The 24,565-nt window shown below is 46.8% G+C and overlaps 1 protein-coding gene across 3 annotated transcripts in view; it reads right to left on the bottom strand.

The window, feature by feature from the left end:
* The window catches only part of ARHGEF11 (Rho guanine nucleotide exchange factor 11), a 1,841,770-nt gene that overhangs the window by 698,517 nt on the left and 1,118,688 nt on the right, over positions 1–24,565 (bottom strand). For 2 of the 3 annotated variants that reach the window (XM_069604553.1, XM_069604546.1), the window contains exon 21: positions 20,192–20,221. The exons of the other annotated variant lie outside the window; for it this stretch is intronic. In XM_069604553.1, the coding sequence (XP_069460654.1) occupies positions 20,192–20,221 (30 nt within the window). The remainder of the gene's footprint in view (positions 1–20,191; positions 20,222–24,565) is intronic. 3 annotated transcript variants of the gene reach the window in all.

Genomic DNA, 24,565 nt, shown 5'->3' with positions numbered 1-24,565 from the left:
TGCACATAAGCCATGGTCTGCATTCTGTTCACTTCAGATCATGGACCCTTGTGGACCGCAAGGTAACCCTGCATTCAAACTCAGAGGACTATAACTTATGCTAAGAAAGTTAAAGCCTTGGAATGTATCGTAAGCAAACTTGGATAGGATATCCCAAGAAGGCTAAATCGATCAGACTTCTTTTTTTAAGCTACGACAGTTTCGAAAGGATCCTTCATTTCCTTCCCAAGTAAAACTGCGCTATGTGGTTGGGTCCCTAGTGCTACATTGGACTATGCAAATTCCCTTAATGCAGGTGTCCTTACTCAATAGCCGAAATTCAACATCTTCAACTACAAAATATTGCAGTTCGCGTCATTTTTGACAAGGCCAAATGGAAACCGGTTATCTCTTTTAGATACTCTTTCGGACACTTTTTTTTGTATTGTCTGCTGCCAAGTTGTAGAATGTCATTCAACATTCTGTGTATAGTACTCATGTGATTACATTGGGAAAGCGCCCCCCGCCCCTCCCCCGCTACTTGACAGAAAAGATGGTGCTGTACAAAGACTATCTTTATGGTCAGAGAAATCTCTACTCCTGGATATTCCCAAATTCGGACAACACATGTTCTGTGATCGTGCATCACTTGTGAAACAATCTTCTCATTGCAATTCGGCAGCAGGAGCACCTACTTACTTTTTGCAAAAGCTCTTAAAACCCATTTATTCTGCTAATCTTGCTTTCTCTTGACACAATACCACACCCGCTCTTTATTGGTTCGCGTGTCTTCGCGCCCAGATGCTGATATTCCTCTCTCCATTTTAAATCCAGGAACACTGTACTGGAAACGGGCTTCAGATGGGAAGTTATTTTCCTGGACTCACTGTCCTGCACCAGGTGAAGATGCTTGCAGTGGAACCGGAGTCAGTTGAAGAGAGAAACTAGGAGACAGGAGAGCAACCCGCCCAAGAATCGTCGCTACCCATTTCCATTGTCAGAAGTCAGCGTATAAACCTCTTGATGGTGTCTACAATTAAAAGAATCCACTCCCTTGGTAAGAAGACCGGATAAAGATTCATGGCCTGTGGAGCTCAAATAGGGAAGTGCAAAGACGGGACCAGGGAGTTCTGGGGCTCGATGACAGACCGGACAACACATCACGGACCAGTGACCACGTATTCCGACATCAACATTTTCTGGAAAGGACGTACCCACTGTTGTTGCAGGTGTACACAGCCGTCGGAACCCTCGCAAATGATCTGGAAAAAAGCTTGGACTAAAAAGGGACAGGCGCCGTTATTTCCTTTAAGTGGCTCACATAGGGAAGCAGAAGTAGGCACCGTTGATGTCAATATCACACAGTTTAGCACTGATTTGCAGAGCAGATAAAATAGGAGTCGGGTTAACGGTTAGAGCACAATTTCATTTTGGGGGTTCTGCAGCCTCTTTTTTAGGGACCCCTAAACATTGTGCTCCCCCCCCCCTCGTATATTTAGGATGTGCGATCTCTTTTTAAGGGCAGGGGGACTTCAGTAGAAGTGACGCTGCCACTGCAACCCTTTTTGGTATACGGTCCGTTGTAGCCCATAAGGCCCCTAGTCCAGGGTTGACTTTTAAGCACTCCATTGGTGCACATAGGTGATTAAATTACCCTATGTAGGTTTTAGGGAGTAGGCTGTGGTAGCTGTCTTTTAGTTTAGTCTACCTTGGGTGCAAGTCGATTTAAAGCATTAGTCGCCCAATGCAAACTTTTTCTAGCCGCTGTGGCACTAATGTGTTTTTTTTAAAAAGTTCTACCCTCTTCCATTTTGTTTCTCGGGCATGCTGTTTCGGGAAACCCCAAAGCAGGCCTAATACATCTGCTGTGCACACATGGGCTCGCTTTCATCCCAGCCCTGCATTCTATGTATTGGTTTGGGCTGGTTTACACCAGTCCTTAGCCAATGCACATTCGGTGTGGGCTGTCCTGAGGGTTTGCAGATTTTTTTAAAAACAATTACGCAACTAAAACAAACAATTCATGTAACAGCGCCTCGATGCCCGCGGGCTGTGTGAGCGCTTTAAAAAATGCAAATGAAAAATTACATGATCGATTTAGTCGAGCAAGTAAAACTTTCTTCCAAATTATTCTTGGGGAAAAAGCGGCATGGTTTCTGGTCCAGAGGATACAAACGGATTTTTTTTACCCTTACTGTGGCAATGGATGGCTGAATTTCCCTCCATAATTGAAGGGATTGTCTTTCTCAGGGTGGGCCAGTGTTATTGCTATTGCCAGGCCCAACTCCAATTCTCTGTGCCTATATATTTGTTATCTGAATGTAACACGTTGAAACCAGCCTGACCTTGCATTGTGCTTTTTGTGCCATTGAGGCTTTAGCACAGTTTATATTATAGAGCCATTCTTTGGGTCTGCCTTTTTAAAACTACCTTTTTCTGTGCTCATGTTGTAACCTGTTGTTATAACCTAACTGCTTCATTTTCTGCTAAAAATGGGCTTCTACATTGCTTTGCACCCATTGGCTTACCATTACTTATTTACCTTGAGCAGTAGCGTCATCTAGTGGCTATAATCAGAATTGCATGATCAATTTTTTACTGAAACCTTTCATTGCTTGGAGTAAAAACCCATCTGTGAATAAGGTTTTGATAAATTCATTTCACGTGCAAATTATATGGGGGAGGAGGGAGTATAAACATATGTCTACACAATGAACAAATGGCCCGAATCTGGGCAGTGGAGTCACTTTGCTGAAAATTTTGGGGGCGGGGGACATGACATCTAAAGCAAAGATGGGCCTGCCAAATGTGGGGAACAAAATAGTGTACCACGAAAGTTGAGGGACACTATTGTCCCCCTCATAATTACGCCCATGAGTGAATATATTGGAATGTTATTATTTGCGGACGGTTCGGTACTAATTTCCAAAATAGCTATACCTTTCATCGACAATAGCTTCTCACACGAGTGCGGCAGGGCCCAACCCTCAAGTCATTAAGATGCTCGGCTGCCATCTTCCATCCTCCCCGTGCTTCCAGCACAAGCTGCAGCAGCCGAACCGCAACAGCGACTCTCCTATCTTAGCCATGAATGCAACATTTTGAAGATTCTCATCTCCTTAAAATAGGACCAGACATCTCGTACTAGTCTTTCTTCTGTAATCCCCGAAGTCTATGTTTGATTCACTATTCCAGCCTCACCATGTCTCTCCAAGGGCACTGCTCCGACATTCACAGGGGGGTCATCAATGCATCCTGAAATATCCATACATCCCAGGGGATACCGGCTTTGAAGGACTCTGAATCGTATGTTTTTAGCTGCCTGGACATCCCCATCCCCTATGCACGGCAATCCAGAAGTGAGTAGGATGGGAATCGTCCAAAAAGCAAGCAAAAAAAAAAAGCCTGAATGGTAGATTTGGCTGAATATCGGCCGTTTGAAATGTCCAAGCGGACGAAAAGTTCAACCAAATCCCCCATTCGGTGTTAAGGACTGCGGGGCTGTCCCCCACACCCTTGTTCACTATATAGTGAGCGGAGGTTGCGGGGGAGTCTCCCGGAGATCCCAGAAAGTAAAGAAAATTTTAAAACATTTTTTCAAAAAAAGGAAAGGACCCTGCAGTGCCGGTTCCCGATCACAGAGGTTAAAAGGCAACAGGCGTCGCAGGGACACCGCTAGTCAGCGGCACACAGCGAAGTGTGCCACAAGTTAAGTAGGGGTTTGGGGGTGTGGGCGGGGGCCAAGTCAAAAATGTTCAGGGTAGAAAAGACTAAGGTTATTTTGGGAAAAATTACCTTTGGTCTTTTCTCCCTCTAACATTTCCGTCACGGAATTCCAACCCCGATCCAGTAGAACGCTCAGGTTAAGGCGCCACCCTTACTCAGTCAATTTCCCCATCACCCCTCGACTGGCCGCGCCTTCTCTAGCAGCCAGTTCTAATCCGATGTACCCCATCTACAACCACCCACGTTTTCACTTAACGCCCCAAGGGTGCCTGCCTGCGTTTTATTTACTTTACGTTCTACAGAAAAACAACGATATGAGATGCGTGATTTCAATTCCGAACATGGTCCAGATGTTTTCGTCCTTACAGAGACATTGCTCAAGGACTACTATCCGATTATCATTCATGGACCTATCCAGACAGGCTATAACTCCTCCTAAAAACAGAGTGGACGGAACAGTGGCGGGTGTTGATTTCCACAGTCTTTAAAGCAGCGTTCTCTGATCACTTCCCCGGAGCGAACAGCATCGCTCCCCTATTCCATGCTCTGTAGCTGGAAACCTGGTCTCTTTCACTTCATTCCCTCTACTGGACACTGCGTTCAATGCTAGATTTAGAAAAGAGCGCGCTAATTTCATAAACTCTTTCAGAGCATCCTAATCTTTTCATTCTGGGTGATTTCAATGACTTGCTTCCACATAACTTCATAAGAACGCCTCACCTACAGCCTGGAAAGCTTACCGTTACACCAGCGGCATGCAACGCTGCCAAGCGGATCACTCCCTCGATACCATCTTTGGGCCCCTAAATCTGCTGAGGGTACTTCCCTCTGTGATCAGTCTACCACTAACTGTATTGCACTTCTTTTCTCCTCGACTATCTGCATAAGCTACCCTCTGAACAAAGTCCCATTACAGCAACTTAAGATCTATCAACGTAATCGATCATCCAACTCCTTCGCTGCTCAAGCGGACTTGAGCCCAGCTTTGCTCTCTGACCCAGTGCCAGGAATACAATTATTTAACGGCTGCTTCACCATGGCCCTTAAAACCCAATGTTCCTGCTAAAACCATCCAAACCACAAAAAGAGGTGAGCAAACCAGGTTGGTTTTCTAATGAACGCAAGAAGCTTAATGCCACTAATAGTAAGGTATATATGAAGCGTGAGAGCCCCTTCAGGGGATACAGCTTTTATGTCTTGCTTAATCAACCAAACCATCAATCTGTGCGGCCCTGCCAGCTTCTGCACACAGGGCCTTACCGGGCCCCCCTCTGCCCAGATCCTTAATCTGTCCCTCCTCTACCTCTCCACTCCACTCCTCTTGCTCACCTTCCTGCTGGGGCAAGCACGCCATAAAGTAAATTCAGAGCAGCAACATAATGCGATAAAGTTCTGTTATTTCTAAGAATTGTTTTAATCGTAGTAGAAATCATAATTTCTTGTTTTTACTGGAAGATTTTACTGTGGAGGGAGACCCCCAACCCCATCAACTTCCCCCACATTTATTTGCAGAAAAATCCATTGTAAAAAAGTTGATGACTTTTCTACCTCTATGAAATCTACTGCAGAAAAAAAAACATCCCCTGCGATATAAGATCCAATACAGAATAGACTGTTCAAGAGTTTTCATTAGGTTTCTTAAAAGACACGGGAGAAGGACAATTCCCGATGACAGGTAACCTGGCGGACCTCTGCACTCACCTACTGACCGCAGCCAGGATTTCAATCGCCAAGCTGTGGAAACTTCAGGAAGACCCAGCAATCCCTGTGTGGTGGGTCAAATGCTGGGACATCGCCGCATCAGAGAAATTACCGCCATCCGCCTGTGCAACCAAAACAAGCTCTACCGCACCTGGGGCCCATTCCTGGACTTTGTGGAAAGATTCCCGGGAGTGGCCAGACAACCCTAAATAAAATGGATTAACATCCTAGCGGCCCCCTGGACCGGTGCACATGGCTGCCTACCCTATCGCAAACACTGCACCCATGCCCTGTAACTTTGATCTGAGACTGACGCGACCCCTTCCCCGGACCACCCCGGAACTCACCCCCATTCTTTTCTCCCCTTTCGTTTTGTCTTTTTGTTCTTTTTACCTCAGTTGAGGCAGGTTTTCTTTTTCGTGCTTACTATGTTTCACTTAAAAGCATGTCACAAAGCATAATGAAGCCTCTGCTGTTTATAAATGCCAATAAAAGGTTACATTGAAAAAAATAATACACTCTTTCGCTTTCTAGACAAGGGCTATGCTGGGGCGATGAGAAGACTCCATAGAAAGAACATTACCGATAAGACATTTTTCCTTCTAATGGATTGCATTCCTCCTGCAGATTCCTCATTTTGATAAACTCCCAAAGCAGTGCAAACATGAGGAGGAGTGGGTGCAGACAACACTGTTTGGAAAAAGTATACAGAGCGGCTCAAATGGCCGCCTGCCAAATCTCTGCGAGTGGCACTCCACTCTGAAGAGCTGAAGAAGCTGCTACTCCCTGCTGAAATGTACCCTAAGACCAGGAGGCACTTCTCTGCCTGCCTTTTCATAGCATTCGGAGATGCATAACACGATCCAGCAGGCTCGGATGAGCAACGGACGTGCTAAGTCAGGCCTAGGGAAAAAGGGTGCAAAAAGCAAATTATTTCTGCAAAACAGAGGAGTTCTAGCCATATTGAGATTTAGGCCCCAAGAGGGTCCCACCTGTGCAAGCGTTCCTCCTCCTGGGAAGGACGAGGAGGTGGGTAAAAGATTGGAATCCAGATCTTCTGGTTGACACAGAAGCTTGAACGCTGTTTTGGTAGATAAGAAAAGAACACGAAGAACCACGTTCTCTCTTGAAAAATGAAGGTGCGTAGCTTGCAGGAAAACACCTGTGTTTCACTAGCACACAGAGCAGACGAGATAGCCATAAGAAAAAGTGTTTTAAGAGTAAGGAGCCCGAGAGATCTTGAGTGCATAACCTCGAGAGGGGAACCCATGAGTAAGATCAGAACAGTATTAAAATATTAACCCTGGACAACAAACTGCTGCAGCTCCAACAGGTTGATGTGCTAAAAACACTCAAAGCCAAAGCCCACTCGCATTTAGATAACCCTTCCCATCGTTCACAATCGTGGCCTTTGGCCATGGTTGCCAGAACGTCTGCCCCATCAACAGAGCCCCCCCATCCCCTGAGTAAGACAACCACCGAAGGTACTCAGCGACCAAGTTCTGACATCTTGCCAAAAAATTGAGACCATTGACTGCAGAGGAGCCACTGTAGAGAACGCATTTCCCAACTGAGCCTTCAGCACCAGAAAAACGCAGTATGCCATGAGTCCAAGGAGGAGAAGAAAGGCTGAGGCTAACGGGGACCATTTGACTGATGGTGTTGATGGTCTTCGGGAGGAAAAGCCTTCCCTATCTGTATCCAGGACTGGCCGGATAAACTGGAGCCTTAGTGTACCAGGAACCCACATGTACCAGCTGAGACTTCAAGGAGAAGCCCAAACCATGCAGCAGTCGACAGGGATACTCTATTCATTGTACCTCTTCAGAGACTAGTCTGCTTTGGACCTGAACAAGCAGGCGGACAGGACAAGCAACTTGGAGAGTGCTGTGAAAACCAACACAGACACCAGCACCAATAATTCGAAGGAAGTCCATATACTAAAGCAACAGGTGGCAAATCTCGAAAATCGAGCAGAAGAGGCGGAAGGAAGGGCTAGACGGAACAACATCCGCGTGGTCGGCCTACCGGAGGGAGAGGAGAGCCAGGACCCCACGGATTATGTGGAGACTATGATCCTGCAGGAGATAGGCGCACAGAAGCTCTCACAGGGGTTCACGGCTGAATGAGCACACCGGGCCCTCATGAGGAAACCGCGGCCCGGGGCCCCCCAGAGCGATCATCGCGAAGATTTTAAACTATAAAGATAGAGAAAAGATACTGGAGTGTCATGATGCCTACCTCCAAGGAGCCAGGTCTGACCCAGCAACCCCAGAGGCAGGCATCATTCCCCCCAGGGAAGTGCCAGCGGGCCCAAGCTGGGGCCCTTTGGACACAGTCCTGGCGCCTTAGGCGCAAAGGCTCATGTTGGACCCATGTCCTGGGGCCTTAGGCGCCAGGCTCATAAAGCTAGACATGTGTTCAAGTGTTTTAATGTGCACTTACCTGATGCAGACCATGCTGCTACATCCAGGCCCTCTTGAGGCCTGAATGGAACTACTTTACCTGTGGGACTACTTTCCACCTGGGTGTGGTCGGGGAAGGATACATACCTGATCGGTGGAAGGATACATGCCTGGAACTTCTTCCAAAGCTATTTAAACCACGCCCGATCAGCAACTCACGCTTCGCGTTGTTTTGCTCCTCGCAGCTGGACGCTCACCGTGTCAGCTCCTGCATCTGGACTTCAGCCACGCCTGTCAGCATCCTGGGTCGCCTGCAAAGGGAGATAAGAGAGAATTGGCAGAGAAAGAAGACCTTACCTGCTAAAGCTGCATCACGGGGACATCACACTGACGATCCTGAAAGGGAAGACATCATTTTAAAAGCATTTCGCTTCGATCGCTGCAGCGCTGCATTTCACTCACCTTTCCTGGGCGCCTCCATCTTCAGCAGCGATCATCCGGATGTGCACCCACTTCCCAGAGCCTAGAGAGAAAAGACAAGAAAACAAGGTGAGAGAAGGAAGGGAAATAGGAAAAGCTCAGTTTCCTTCTAAGACTTACCTGTTGGGTCATTCCCATTTCATTTCGGGTCCTGCCGCTTCCTGGCATTCCGGACCCCGGCCCCAATGGGGAAAAAAGACAAAGACATTACCTGAACGCTCATCCAGAACTTACACTTCGGGTCGGCGCCATATCTCCGGCATTCCGAACCCCGGCCCCTAGGGGGAAAAAGACATAAGCATTAGCGCTTGCTGCAATAAGACAATGAACATTATTATTAAGCTTGAACTTTTGAACTTGCAACAGAACTCTTAAAGCGCCTCACCTGAATAGTCAAGCTTATTTTGAACTCCCATCAAACCTCAATCCAGTGAAGTAACTGGGTTTCAATGCGCCCCTGCATCAGAAGCAGGATGGACAACTCATCCTTCCAGACCCTAAGGTGAGACTTCACGGGGAATCGTGGAAGGGTATCGAGGAGGGTTGGAAGGGAGTGGGAGGCTTGAGCATTATTCCGTCAGTAGGTAATACTCCCTTTTCACGCACAGGGGAATATTCGTGCGAGCCAGAAAAGCCAGAGTAGAGGGGCCCTTCCTGTCCATCATCAGAGTCCTGCGCTTCACCATTGAAGAAGCATCAGCACTCGAAGCCAGACCTGCGCCTCCGTGGGAATCAGGTGAGCGTGACATGGAGTACTTTCGTAAAGGTGGCACGATAGAAAGGGCTTCCACCAACATCACGGCGTATCCTGATTACACCATGCTGGTGCAAAGACAGCGATACAGTTATGTGGCGGTCAAAAGGAGACTGCGCGCAGCGGGGATCAAGTACATGCTTTTGTACCCCGCGAAGCTCAAGGTACTGCATAAAAGTAGAGTGTTGTTCTTCAATACCTCAAAGGAAGTGGCAGCATGGCTGGACTTGCAGGGTTGCCCGAAGTGCAACGAGGAACAAGATCATCTGGAACGTGACAAGTGAGATGAAGGTGCTGGGAATTTTGGGGGATAAGGGAGGAGTCGTCCTATTAAAAGACCGAGGGACGATTGTATGACATTATGATAACTTTTGGACTTCCTGACTCTGTTAGACTAAAATATAGAGTATTAAAAGCACAAGTAAATTGAATAGTGGTAGGCGTAGTGCGCTTGAAGCAATCAGGAGCAGCAAAACGGAAGCAACCTACCCCCAAGAACTAGTAGTAAGACAGCCATTAGGGCTATTCTTTTACCCTGCTGAGCCGCGAGTACGGGCTGGTGCCAAAAAAGGGCTAGATGGGGGGGGGGGGGGTGCCTGAGATCCAGGGATGGAGCTGGGCAACAGTTGGGGAGGGGGTTGTTGGGGCACGGAGGGGGCGTGGGGAGTTTGTTGTGTTGTTAGTTAAGGGGAGTTTAATTTGGGGAACAAGCCCATATGGACTAGTCAGGCGGTCAGAGTTGGACTGCATGGGAGGAGGGGGACTTTAAAATAATCACCTGGAATGTCAGGGGGCTCAATAGTTATCTGAAAAGGAATAAGGTGATATTATACCTACATAGGCAGAAGATAGATATAGCCCTACTGCAAGAAACTCATTTGACGCAAGAGAAGACCGAGATGATTGGGAAGAAATGGAAAGGGACGGTTGTGGGATCCTCATACTCGGCGTATGCTAGGGGTGTGATTATCTGGGTGGCACCATATGTCCCATTTCAGCTGTTACAAACGCAGGCAGACACGGATGGGAGGATGGTCATGTTGAGGGGATTGGTGGAAAATAAAGAGATAAGCGTAGTAAATACGTACGCCCCAAACCAAAATACAGCAGCATATTTTAAGACATTGTGTAACAACCTCAGCATGTGCGTGGGGAGTGCGGTGATTTGGGGGGAGGGGGGGGATTTCAACTGTGTACTAAACCCGAAGGTAGATAGATCGGATGGGAAAATGGTCAGACCTGCTCCAGCTGCAAGAGCGCTACAAACACTGCTGAATGATTTCGGTTTCGAAGATGCATGGAGAGTGCGACACCCCCAGGAGAGGCAATACTCGCATTACTCTGCCCCGCAGCAGCTACATACAAGGCTAGACAATGTCTTTGTTACACCAGAGACACTAACGGAGATCACGCATGTTGAATATAAGGCGAGAGTTCTTTTGGATCACTCACCTTTGATCCTTGGATGGCAATACCGTCCTCCGAGGGCGAGGATACCAACCTGGCGCCTCGGAGCAGAGACCCCTCTTTAGGAAAGACATGCGTGAGGAAATTATTAACTATTCTGATATAAATACTGGCAGTGTGGACTTGGCGTGCACATTGTGGGAGGCCTTTAAGGTTGTGACGCGGGGGGTAGCTATAGCGAAATCCAAAGGGCTGCAAGGGGGGATCCTGACTGATCTCCGGGAAACGGAGGGTGAGTTGGAAAAGGCACTAAAGGGAGAAAATAACACTGAAGACGCTGAATTGATACTTAGGCTGCAGCAGAAATGTGCTGGGCACTGGGAGGGACTGTGCAACCTCAACTACAAAAAATATAGAGAAAGACGGCATGCGGGAGGGGATAAACCTGGGAGGATTTGGCATGGCTATATAAAAGTGAAACCCCGAGACCCACGATTAGAACGATAACAAGGGAAGACGGAGGAGTGGTTGACACTCAGGAAAGAGTCAACCAGGAGTTTGCTTATTATTATGGGCGGCTATATGAAGATGATGGGGAGGATAATCGCGTGATGATTGCAGAAACACTGGAGGGCATAGGATTGCCGCAGATCAGTGCTGAGGAAAGGGAGGAAATGGGTGCGCCGATCACCTTAGAGGAGGTGGTGAGACAGTTGCCCACTCGTAAGACCCAGGGAGCTGACGGACTCCCAAGCGAATTCTATAAAGCATTCAAAGGAGAAGTGCTTCCCCACCTGCTGGATATGCTAAATGAGGCATACGAGCTGGGCAGACTGCCAGAGTCACTCAGAGAAGCGATCATAATACTGCTACCCAAATGTAATAAGTCAGGGCAAAGCTGTGGTTCATACAGACCCCTGTCAAGGTTAAGACCGGAGCAGTGATATCGGAAAGGTGGCAACTCCACAGGGTCACCAGACAAGGTTGACCGTGGTCCCCTATGCTCTATATCTTGGCTCTGGAACCCTTAGCGATCTACCTTAGACAACAGTATGACACAATAGGCATTGCGGTGGGGAGCGAACGACACCTGATATCCTTATATACAGACGATGTGCTGCTGTATCTGCGACATCCGGAGGAAAACCTCCAACATATCCTGGAGGTAATGGACAAATACGCGGAGATGTCAGGCATAGCAGTGAACCCTGAGAAATCCAGCATGTTCCCACTGGGTGAATATAAAGGGATCCCCCTGAAACAATTGCCGGTGTTACAGATCCTGTGGGTGTTAAGCACATTTCGCTATCTGGGGATAGATATATACCACATGGTGGAAGAAGAGCATAAATGCAACACTGATGTAGCCATTAGGAAAATTGAAAATTGCATGAGGTTCTGGGCGAAGCTGCCATTGGCAATGATGGGGCGGGGGGCGATGCTAAAGATAGTGGTCTTGCCTAGGCTTTTACACTACTTTGGGAATATCCCGTACTGGATACCAAAGAAGTTTTTTGCTAGATTAGATAGCATGTGTGGGGACTTCCTGTGGCACTGAACACGGAACAGAGTGGCTCTCTGGAAGCTTCAGAATTTTTATGAAAGAGGGGGTAACAAGCTGCCTAATTTTGAAGTGTACTATGTAGCAAGCCAGCTAGAATACGTGGCTAAACGGCTCTCCGAGGAGAGCACCTCGGAGTCGAGGTTGTTTGGCCAAGATTGCGCCCCATTTTACTTAAAGGAAATCATGTGGCTGCCCAGGGCAGAGGTGGAAGGGCATCCCAGGATGATGATGCTCGGGTGGAGGATGTGGCATAAGGCTTGCCAAATGATGAAGAACCCGTCCCTGTGTTCTGCTCAGGTACCATTGGTAGCACTGGCGGGTGGAGAAAAGCAATTACAGATGTTAATCAGGAACCATTGGGAATCGGTTGGGATAGCGACCATGGGAGATGTATGGCAAGAGGGGACCATAATGGATTTTGAGACCCTGAGGGAGGACACTGGGTTACACATAGGCCAGTACATCACGTATCATAGATTGGTACAGAGAATTAAGAAAACTTGGCCGGAAGAGGTGCTGGAGGAGGAACCAGAGGATACCATAGACTTGATATATGACATAACAGAGGTAGGGCACGAGATATCCAGAATATATGAGATGGTGATGTTCAAAGTGGGGAAGGAGGTGGTACAGTTGAGGCAAGATTGGGAAGAAGAAGTGGGAGCCCTGATGGACGATGGGATGTGGGAACGGGCCCAGGGTTATCATAGGAAGGTATCCAGGAATGCTATACTGAAGCAGATGCAGCTGTATATCACGCACAGAGAGTATATGACACCCCAAAGAATATCTAGGTTTATAAATGTGGGACGACAGGCATGCCCTAAGTGTGATGAAGAGAATGTGGGCATGGTGCATATGTTTTGGTCATGCTCGATCATTGAGAGCTATTGGAGCAAAGTGGCACATAAGCTAGCAGAAAGAGGTACTAAGATTGTGGTGGATACTGTGTGGGCCTGCTCGTTAAGGGGGTTCCCTAGGCCGCAGAAACTTAAGCATGTGAGCAAACTAAAAGACCTGGCATATGCACTTGCGAAGAGAAGGATTTCTATGGGACGGAAGACATGTCACAAACCACGAGTAGAGGTATGGTGGAAGGATTTGCAGAAATGGGCGGAGGCAGAAACCATGGTATGGCAGGAAGCCAGCAATGTAGGCGGGGAGGAGGAGGCAGAGACCCTGATGGCATGGAAATCATTGATAGCAGATTTGTTTGGGACAATGTTAGACCCAATAGAACCTATGGAAGAGGACACCCCAGCACTAGATGCCGGAATGGAGCGCTAGAGGGAATGGGCTCGTAATGGGGGGGGGCATATGGGAAGCAGTGAACAAATTTAAATGATGTATAATCGAAATGTGAATGTATGCACTGCAAGTTTGGTTTGTATTGTTTGTTAACTATTGAATAAAATACATTTTTTTTAAAAAACTGCAGAGTAGCCTGGGCGACAGCTCATCAGTCTACTGGGTAGTCCAGGAACACTTCCGAAGGGTCAGAAGGCACAGATCCTTGAGCAGGGTTAGAGGCTGGTTCGTCCCGCCGGTCCAGGGTTCAAAGAACAGAGAACCTTCCTGAGATTAGGACAGAGGAGCAGGGCTTCACTGGGATTTTGCTGAAAACAATGCTGATCAGCTGGAGGGGATCATACTCTGGTTGCCAACGGGCTTATCTTTTTAGAGAACTTGGTTCCAACAATGATCTGTCGAATGGCTGCAGGAGCCCTCCTTTTATCCAAGATTTTGACTGGCAGCTCACCCAAGGCCCACCAATGGTAAGGATCTGCACCACTGAAACTGGCAGTGGCTAGCCACTGGCCACAATATCTTCCCAGCAACAGACATTCAGGCATCAAGATGACTACTATGACCAGACGGCCAAAGCCAACACAACCGGGCTCACACACAAACCACCCCCCATGCCCACGAAAGCAGCAGATTTCCATATATGGCATTTCCTGCTCTGAGAAGGCAGAAAGAAGGCCAAAATATGGCCAAAGGACAAGTGAAAGTCTTGTGGCACGGCCATCTTTGGTTGCTATCCACCCTTAGTAGCCATTTGCAGTAAATGCAAAAGTGCACAAGTAAAAAGTATAAACCACAGTAGACAAATATCCACTGCCACCAGCTCAGCTTAGCCACATTGCACAAGTAACCACAAAAAAATATATAAATACATTTTTTAAAAAAGTATTCTAGACCCACTTTAGGGTGATGTATGTAATTGTAACAATACAAGAAATTCAAGAGATTTCGTTTCTTAGTACCGATAGTCTTATGGACGGATACGTTTCTCAATAAGAATGAGCAAAAAGACTTTACTTGCCATCAAAACTACAGGTATGAGGTCCTAAGAAACGGATGTCCCATAGAAATCTATGGGAGGAAAGCAACAAAATGAAAAGATTTCTAACAGTAATAGTAGTGTGGGAGTCTGAATGTCCCTTGGGCTGACGCTGGGTTCTTCAGGAAGTGAATCTGCATAATCCAACCACGTTCTGCAGTTTCCCTCTCCTCTTAAAAGATGCAGGCAAGAACACCTTAGTTTCAGCAGGGGTAGAGTCTGCTTGCAGGTTTATCTTTGCAGGTGTGCATTCGGGGTTATGGCCCTTTTAGTGAAACGGGGTGACGCCAAGGGGTGCTATTTATTTAGCTATTAGTGGAGTACTACAATATCCTCTTCCAGTTTTTCACAGCCCTTGTAGGCCTTGTGCAAAGCGACATCACAAAACACGATAGAAGATAACATAACATGACAACATAAGCTAGTAGAACATAACTGCCATTATGTCCACAAATGGGAAAGGGAGTGAAACGAAAATGAGCAAAACTCCCTTAAAACCGAAAAATGCCATTGGTTTCAAAATTGAAGTTAATAAGGTAGAATTAAAACCTAAAAACACGATGGTTAGATATAGGTGCAAAGGGGGTGGAAGTGGAAGTTTACAGGTGTGTGGGGAGAGGGGGGAGGAGGGAGGAACACCCTATAAAAGCAAAGAGCAGGTGTACAATGAAAAGCAAAATTTCAGGTTTACGTTTCCAGCAAAGATGCATTTTGGAAAGAAAACACAGACTTAACAGACCAACATTGTATAACATGTCCCCTTATAGCCATTCGTAGGCCCTCTATAATGGGACCGCGGAGGCACCTTTCTTCTTGGGGTCGCTGATAACACTACCACTGCAATGAATCAGTTCGGACCATTACTGTCTGCTAAGGAAGGCAGGGGAGCTTTGGGGGAATTACCCAAGTAAAGCATCTATGAGTTACACCACAGAGCCTATGGCTGCCTCTGGCCCCCAGAGTTCGCTCCCTGCTCTCTCCTCGCTGGCTCGGAGCAAGTGTCTGTCACAGCAGCCAAAGGGTTAAGGAGGCTGATGTTGGCTTCAATACATCAAGAAGCGGTTCTATTCGCCAAAAGCTTCTATGACCTATGATAGGTTACCTGGATTTATACTGAACACTGCTATCATTTAGAGATTAAAAAACGGATAGCTCCCAACACTATCCAGACCTTCAACAAAAAGACCTGAAAAAACATTTAACACAAAACCAAACCATACCCTTTTCTAGTCATGCTGTTCTGTGACCAGATAGGAACACTGGCAGCTAGGCAAGCAGCAGGTTCACGGTTAGCTGCAATACGATAAAAGGATCACCTCTTCAAATAGCAAAGACAAACATGACAGATGTCATCTCCTGCACCAGCTCCCGCCTACTCCAAGAAGAAACGAGAGACGGGGCAGTAAGGAGTGTTCTGTGGGGTGTCCACCCGTAAATAAAAAGCTAGCAATACAATGTTAGCATGTGCCACACTTAGAATTGAGAACTTTAGCCTGCGCCATATCTAGATAATCATTGTGAAGGTTAGCGAGTGCCACACTTAGACGGAATTGTGTAGATCAGCAAATACTACAATTAGACAGAACTGTGAATGTTAGAATGTTATAAAGGTCACATAACCCACTAACCAATATAAGCTCAAACTCTCTGCATACGTATCTCACTCAAAAAACTCACACAACCATCTCTCGCACAACAAGCTGCACGCACTCCACCACACTGCAACACAAGCCACACCAACAGCACATGCGGACTGACACTGATCCAATACTTGCACCAAAGCTCAGCACCCGGTGTCTACTGAGTTGAAGCTGCCAACAGTATACCACTCCTCTGACTATCCTACTCCCTCTTCACCTTACTAACCCATCCCACCTTCTCGTTTACAGATCCCCAGAGCGCCTGGGGACCAACTCCGTTGGTGGCGGTACGCTAAAGAAATACTTTTAACATAACATAACAAAACATTACACATTCATTGATATGTGTGGGCAAGTAGATAATACATATTGTTTAACTGTCATGTAAGACAAGAAAAGTCCACTAGGTGGCAGAGCAAGACAAACAATTTGTGGATTTAAAATGAGAAGGAAAATCAAATACAACCGAACTGATCGGGTTTGTGGTGAAATGCGAGTTTAGAGTCGATAAAAAAAGGTGTTTCTTTGGTTTTCCAAACGAAATATAAAAGTTTTGCTATTTAGTTGAATCAGTATTTTTCCGTCGGTAAAGACATAGACCAGGGCGTGGGAGGTGGGATGCCTGGGCTCAATGCTGGGGTGAGTGGGTTAGTCCCAGCTAGGCTCTCCTTGACGATTCAGCTTGGGGACAGACTTCCATCCTTCTCTGCTCAGAGTTTGGGGGAAATTAGGGCTGTGATGGGGGCAGATTCCAGTGCTCTATTTGGGGGAGGATTGCGCGTACGCAATGTGATCTCTCCAGCCTTCTCTATTCGCGCGTTGCTCTCCCACAAGCTTGCTTTTCCTCCAAGCCATGCTGTGGGGGTGAGATGTGGGCCTACAGCTGCGGACCGGGGGCCCTTGCTTCTGAACCAGAGGGATTATGGACAGAGAAATGGGAATTCAATTCTGGATTACTCCCTTGCTCCTGCCTGTATCGAGAGGCTGAGGGTGGGCTCCTCCCGGTTCATTGGTGGCAATTTTATCAGCCAATTATGTGGCAAATTCTGCAGCTTTTGGGGTGTAGGTTGACGTGTGCCCGATTTCTAAACTGCAAGTAAAGATGGCCATTTCCTGGGATGGGGACCTTCCCCGACCCTCCCCTTTCTTTCACCCAAACTCTCCTCTGTCCCTACATCCCTCCTTTCGCGTGTCCCACTTCCTGCGCCATTCTCTTCCACACTCCCTTTCCTTCAGCGCTCGCGGCAGACGCCGAGCCCCTCAGGCGTCCCTTCACCCCCGTCACCTCTTCCATTCCCTCGTCCCTCTGTGATCTTCAGTCACCACTTTACACAGTCGATTCTGGACTACGCCACACTTTCCTCACAGGCTTGGCAGTCCCAGAATTCAGATTCTTGAGTAGCCCGCAGCACAAGAGAAAGGCATGGCAAGGAAATAATCCAGCACTATGTGTAGGATTGCATGAGAATATCTCGAACACCTTAAGCAGCAAAACATCCCATACTACACAAACTTCAAATTCTCCAAATCTACCTTGTGATGCATTCCAATTCATCCCACAGACTTTGGTTTAGACCCACTTACTTTACACCTTAAGTCTATGGTCCACCCACAATGTCTCCTTTGTCTCTTCAGGTGGAACCTACTCACCCATTTCCCATCCTCCTAGCTTTCCCCTGGTGCTTCCACAGACTAAGGTCCAAAAAACCCTGCAAGGGTGCATTATGCCAACCTAGGAACATGCTTAGGTGCTCACACTACGGTGCCGGCATGGTCCCACAAACCCCCAGGAGAGTGTCATTTAGGAACAGAATGCTTTTCTCAAACAATTTTCAACTTCGAGAACTTTTTAACTTTTACAACTAATCCACAAACCAATATCTGTTTGGACGATTCCTGCAGTCTCGCCCCCAAACAGTTTGTGCATCTGCCGACTCAATCAAATTAGAGGACCTCCCCTCGCCCTTCTACAATACAGGATTTGCTATTAACACATTAGATTAAAACTACAGTATCTGTCCACATGAATTTCTAGCTACATATGAACTGTCCTATCATCGTCTACTGGCTCCAGCATCCTTGAATAAGACCGAAAAACCTCAGGAAGAAATCTGAAACTACGGCCTATAATCAGAAAGTAAGTGGTGTAGAGTACAGAAATTATAAAATCAGAAAAAACATTCATTAAATAAAAATAGACAAACTAAGTTTTTCAACAAAAAATATGGTTGGTTGGAGATGTGCTTTCTACAGGCAGACGCAACAGGCTCAAACACTGCACACAAACGTTCAAGGCGATCAAGGCACTAATGGTAGAATATATTGTCCCGAACAGGACTACTTCATAAAGATCATGGCTTGGAAGCGTGGAGATTTGGCATCAAGTGTATTTCATTGTTAGAGCAGGCAGGTCCTGGTAAAGTCCACCAAGATCCAGTAAGCACGACTGTAGTATCCTCCTTATAAAGGCCATTCCATCGGTCACCTGTGAAGCTGAAATTAATGTCTATTTATGATGCATTTCCAGAAAGAGTATAGATGCAATTCATCCTAGTACTTCCATACTCGCCTCCACCACTTGGGATCACGTTGCTCAAACCCATTCTCCTGCGAGGCAACACACAGCTGGGTGTTGTCCTTTGTCCTGCTGAAGGTTGGCAGAAATTAAAGGGCAAGAGATTTGAGGCCCTACTTATTATCAACCGAAACACGTGTCGACTGTTAGATCTCCTGCAGCAGATACAGAGGGACACATCTGTTAATCGGAATGGGTTTAAGTTTATAGTTGTATTGTGTTTCATATGGTAATTTTGTGACACCATTTCTTTTGTGTAAATATTAAAAAGCTTGTGCGTACAAATGATTGTGTAAGAGTTTGAATGATGGGATAAAGGCTATGAGCTTCTGTTTTACATCTCAATTTTTGTAATCTTTCGATATATGATGAATTAAAATCATTCGATGTAAATTATAAAAGCAAGAGCACTCTGTCATCTTTTTCATCTAGTGGTCAATTTTTTGCTAGCTTACTCTTGCGAGAACCTCCCAGTATTGCTGATGAACCAGTAAATTCTGCCTTCTTATAATCTTCCTCCGATTTCCAGGCTTCCTATCTGCCCCGCCTCGGATGGGTTTTGCACTTTATGTGCACGTAGGAGCTTGCTAGTTACTCCTCTAGTACTTGCCCCCCCCCCAACCCTTGCGCTTAACAGATGTGAATGTCCCAAGACTGAATCACTAGAATCTCCTTTTTTTTCCACCCCCTTTCCTTTCCCTCTTAGGTCGGTGAAAAATGACTGTGCTCACAGCTGACGCTCTATAAATGCTCAATAGATCAATGAAGACACTTGCCGAAAGGAAGGTGGCGTTATAGCAGAGTTGCTAACATCTTGGACGCTGACAGCCTTAGCAAAGAAGTTCGGGTGTTGTGCCAGGTCTGTACAAAGTTGCGGTTTGTAGAACAACATGACTGACATCCGAGAGATCATCTGACAATGCGTGCAGAGCGCGTTGAAGTTACTCTTGCCCAAAGGAACCCCGACTTCTGCAAAGTATCTCTCACGTTAGTTCACATGCTCGATGTAGACGGTACAATCTAAATACACACAGTAAGTATGAGCCGAGTAAAGTAGGAGACTCCATGTGCTTTGCATTAGAGATGCTTTTTCAGGACTGTACAATATTTAACATCTTTTTCGCAACTGTTACACCTATAACGTGTGGAGATGCATAAAATATTATTTTGAAATCAGCCCATAAAAGGGAAGTACCTTGTGCTTGGAATTTCAAGTTTATGAGAAAGTCAAAGGGGAAATAAAAATGTGTTACTTCTGGGAGAGAACAATTTAAAAAATGGTATTTTTGTACTATTGTGCTGTGTGTGTAATGTGAAAAGAGGTCTATTGGTCCTGCCATGAGCGAGGTGCGGGCCAATGCCAGAAACCCAAGCCAAATACCAAGTCCCAGTCACACACTGAACATGGTGGCGGCCTGCAAACGAATGTTACGAAACATATCCAACTCTGTTACCCATACCAGGGCTGGGAGAAAGGACTACCCAGTGGAGAACTGCTCTGGGGGCGGGGGGGGGGGGAAAGAACGGCGCCCCCTGCCCCTTCCCCACCCTTCTCCCTCCACAGGAGTTCCAATGAAACAAATGAGTGAACAAAATAAAAGAAAGCAACCCTTTACCTTCACCAGGGGACAAAGGAACATGAAATGCTGGAAGGGAATAAAAGGGAGATGTCAAATTAATGTTTTCTTGTAAACAAACAATGATAAAACATGAACGTTAAAACAAGGGATGTAAAAAGGAGAACAAACGATGGCTAGGCTAGCATGCAATGCTTTTCAAATTTACCAGAATGGTTCTGCATTCCGGGGTCATGAAGAACAAGTAATGGGAGTTTTGGCCGCCGCAGATTCCAACAAAGTAGATTTCGACGAATTGTTTTCATCGGATTTTGCAGCAAACGTATGTGGGGGGTTGGGGGAGCTTAGGCTAATTAATGTAGGGGGTGAAGGATGGGCTGCGGGGATCTCCCCCCTAACCCACATGTATTTGCGGCAAAACCGACCAGTAAAATAAAATTTTAAAAATAATTTTACAACATCTACTGCGATAAAAATCTATGCAGCCAAATCACGGAGAACCGAAGAACAGGTCTTACAAAAAATCTTCTTACTACCGGCAGATGAGCAATGCCTCCCATTGCTTTTAATGGAACATCTTAAAAACACAAGCATAATCCCCCCATCACGGCATCAAATTCGTGGGGGGTGGGGATAAAGCGTTGCTTCCCACTCTTGACGAAGAGACCCACGTATCACTGTATGTTCAGAGGAGAAGGCCCACACATTTAGGTTTTTCAATAAAGTTTTTTGGGTGACACAGTTAACGATTGTACTGGTTACACTGCTTCATGTGGTGTTATAGTGTTATATAAGGCTAACAGATCACGGAATGCCCACTGGGATATGACAATAGTAATCAATATGTAAAATGGGTAAAATTAATAGAAAGCAAAACCATTGCAAAAAGTAAAAAGTGCGGTAAGCGAAAGGGGTGCATTCTGAATATGGCACTTTAATGATTGGAAACGGGGCCATCGCAAACATCTGCACACACTGCAAGCAGATGAACGGACTTCACACCCAGGTATTTTCTCTGCTCCTCATTTATCCAATCGTCTTCAAAATGGCGCGCCTTCGACACAAAGTAATGCACGATCAACCCCCTGCACACAGTGCCGGACAGGAAGACGTGGGAGCTATTCCTGTAGTGACCCTTGTACGCTTACGTCTTTCTTCCCTTTTTATTCGAAGGTTTATCAGATGGAAAAGGGCATGGCCATGGGCGGCACTAGGAACTTTATTTCAGAACCACTATTGTAATAAGGTTCTAAGAGACGAGCCCTGGTGGAAGGGGGGGGGGGGTGGCGGCGTTAATCTTAGACAAAGGGGGGGGGGGGAGGGGGAGAGGCTTGTGTGAAGAACAGATCACAGACACAATGGTTGTCAACACAAGTATACATATTTATTAGGTCAAGGAAGCTAGTACACTACAAGGCAAGTAAACCCAATTCTATTTTTAAAAAAATCATAACATGGGCGTGCAACTAGGACACCTACCACACGTTCGATCAAAAACACATATATAGCATACATTATCACACAGGTAAACGTAGGGGGAAACATATTTAAGTTATAGCACAACCTTTATGATTTTATAAGGCACACCAGCACAATACAAATCTACCTAAAGTCCAACCCCATTTTAGGGATACTTAGGAGTGGTGTGCCGCCAATGCTCTCTGCCTTAATGCCAGTAAGACAGAGATCCTCCTCATCGGCTCACCAGCACCTTCCTTCCCCGTCACTCTCTAGCTACCCACTCTGGGCCCTCTTCCTGCTCCCACCTGTGAGGCTAAGAACCGCAGGGTCATCTTCAACTGCACAATCTCCTTCTCTCCTCACATCTCTGACGTCTCTAAGAAGTCACACTACCAACTGCACCTCCTCAGAGGTATTCTTCCTTTCATTTCCTTCCGCCAGAAGCGCACTGTCTCCAGAACTCTGGTTCTCTCCAGGATGCACTACTGCAACAGCCTCTTTCTAAATCTACCTGCCTCTACTCCCCGTCCTCTACAACTCATCCAGAACAGGACTGCAAGACTTGTCCTTGGCCTCGAGTCTAAGGTTCGTATCTCTCCAGCGCTGAAATCTCTCCATTGGCTCCCAGTGGCTGCAAGGATCAACTTCAAGACACTCTGCATCGTCCACAAGGCCTTCTGGGGCCTGGCACTGCATACCTCCAACTATCTACGGAAAGGTCTTCCTACTCGAGCTCTTTGAACCTCCAACTGATTTAGGGTCAGTCGTTTCTCCAAGCAACAAATGTGGGCAGATCTCTTTCTTCGGCTGGTGTCTCCCCCTCTGGAACAGCCTCCCTGGCTCTCTGAAACTTGAGCAGAACCATCTCCAGTTACAGAAGCACCTCTAGACCTTCCTCTTTGCTTCTGCCTTCGCTCTTCTTCGCCCCTGCTGATCTCCTGTCTGATACATGCTCTGGTCACCAGGCTACCCTCTAAATTTGGGCCCAGGTCCCTGCCCATCCAGCTGGATACCCGCAGTGTCTCCTGGCACCCCCTGTACTTGTGGTCTGTATCTGTAACCCTACAGTCCCCTTTCCTGCACTTAGACACCTGTTGTTTGCACTTCTAACACTCGCCACTTGCTGGCTGCACTACTTGTGTCAATTCCTTGTCCTGCACTTGTCCATCCGACCACCCCCCGCTCCTGGCACTTCTCCCCTGCCCGCACCCCGCACTTGTGCGATTTCAATGTCACTAGGTCTAGTAAGATTGTTGTTTTTTTGTCCTTCCTCTGTTTCCCCTCCAATGGCGCGTTATAAATGCCATATAATATCAATCAATAGACTCAGGCAAGCAACTAGCTGTGTGCACCTAGTGAATCCAACGTTTCTTTTTATTTGTATTGGGTTCGGTGGATTTCAAAACCTTTTTTAAAAAATCATCAAGATAAAGTCATCATCACTTCTTACTTATTAAATGAATACTTTACACATTTGCTCATAATACATATTTCATCCAAATTACTATAAACCAGAAAAAAAAGAATGTTTCACTTAAGTACTATGACAGGGTACAACTGGCTCAATACAACATTGAGAGTGGTTATGGAACAAGTTACTTACCTGTAACTAATGTTCTACAGCATGGTTCTGGCATGGATTCACATGCTCATTTCTATTCCCCGTCGTAAGGCCGGGAATCCTCAGTAAAAGAAAAAACAGTTGCACTTTCACTTACAAACGGTCTTTCTCCTATAAACCAATCACTGTGCTTTGGGTCATACTGCCCCCAGCCAATGACTGCCTTCTCCCTAAGCCCCTCCTCTGGCAGCCATCTTCAGATTTGGTAGCATGTAAAGTGGCAGTATGACCAAGAAGGGCCGCAGAAGGGTGGGTTCGCATACGATTCCATGCCAGGCCCATGCTGGAGAACAATGGTTACAGGTAACGTGTTCCTTCTCTAGCATGTGGTCTGACATGGATTCACATGCTCATGAATAAAGAATACAAAGCAGTACAACATTATACAAACACAGGAGGTGGCAAGACTCAACAGAAGCAAATACTCTTACCTCGGTAACAGGCTCACCTTCAAGCAAACAGGTGGGTAGCACTGCTTGGTCGACCCTGAACTCTATGGAATCCCTGTTGACGCAGTAGAATCTTGTGAAGGTGTGCGTGGACCTCCATGTAGTAGCCCTGCAGATGTCCAGCAGGGGCACACCAGACAGGAACGCTGTCGTCGCATCGATTGCTCTGGTGGAATGGGCTCTCGGACTGCCGGGCATTGGTCGGTTTGCCAACCGGTGACAGTGTGTGATGCAGCCGGAGAGAGATGGAAGCCTTGGACAAGGCCTTCCCATGGTTCACATGCCCAAAGGTCAGGAATAGTTGAGATGTCTTCCGGAAACTCTTTGTGCATGGCACATAGAACTTCAGCGCACGAGCCACACACAGGGAGTGCTAAGTCCTTTCTGCCGGCGACAAAGGTTTTGGAAAAAACACAGGCAACTCCAAAGGCTCGTTGAGGTGAAATTCGGATGGGACCTTTGGCATGAAGGAGGGGTGCGTCCGCAGCACTACCTTTGTGTTGTGAAAAGTCAGATAAGGCTGTTTGCAGGAGAGGGCCTGGATTCACCTACCCGCCTGGCAGAAGTGATGGCCACGAGAAAAAGCCGTTTTCCACGAAAGGAACTTGAAGGGCCTGATGCATAGGCTCGAAGGGAGCCCCCCATGAGCCTGGTCAGCACCACATTGAGTTCCCATGCCGGGGCAGGAGCCTTCACTGGCGGGAATGATCAAACTCCTTGACGAGACGGTCAGACCAAAGAGAAGACTGTCCTGGAGACCTGGTGTAGCGGGTTATAGCGGCTTGATGCACTTTGATAGAAGCATGTGCCAAACCTGCCTTGGCTAAGGACAACAAGTATGGAAGAATCTGCGGGGCCGTGACCATCGGAGGGCGATCTTCT

Source organism: Ambystoma mexicanum, chromosome 1p (genome assembly GCF_040938575.1).
Source record: "Ambystoma mexicanum isolate Mex_15411 chromosome 1p, UKY_AmexF1_1, whole genome shotgun sequence".
Taxonomy (NCBI): Eukaryota; Metazoa; Chordata; class Amphibia; order Caudata; family Ambystomatidae; genus Ambystoma; species Ambystoma mexicanum.
This window is presented reverse-complemented; position numbering and strand designations above follow the sequence as displayed.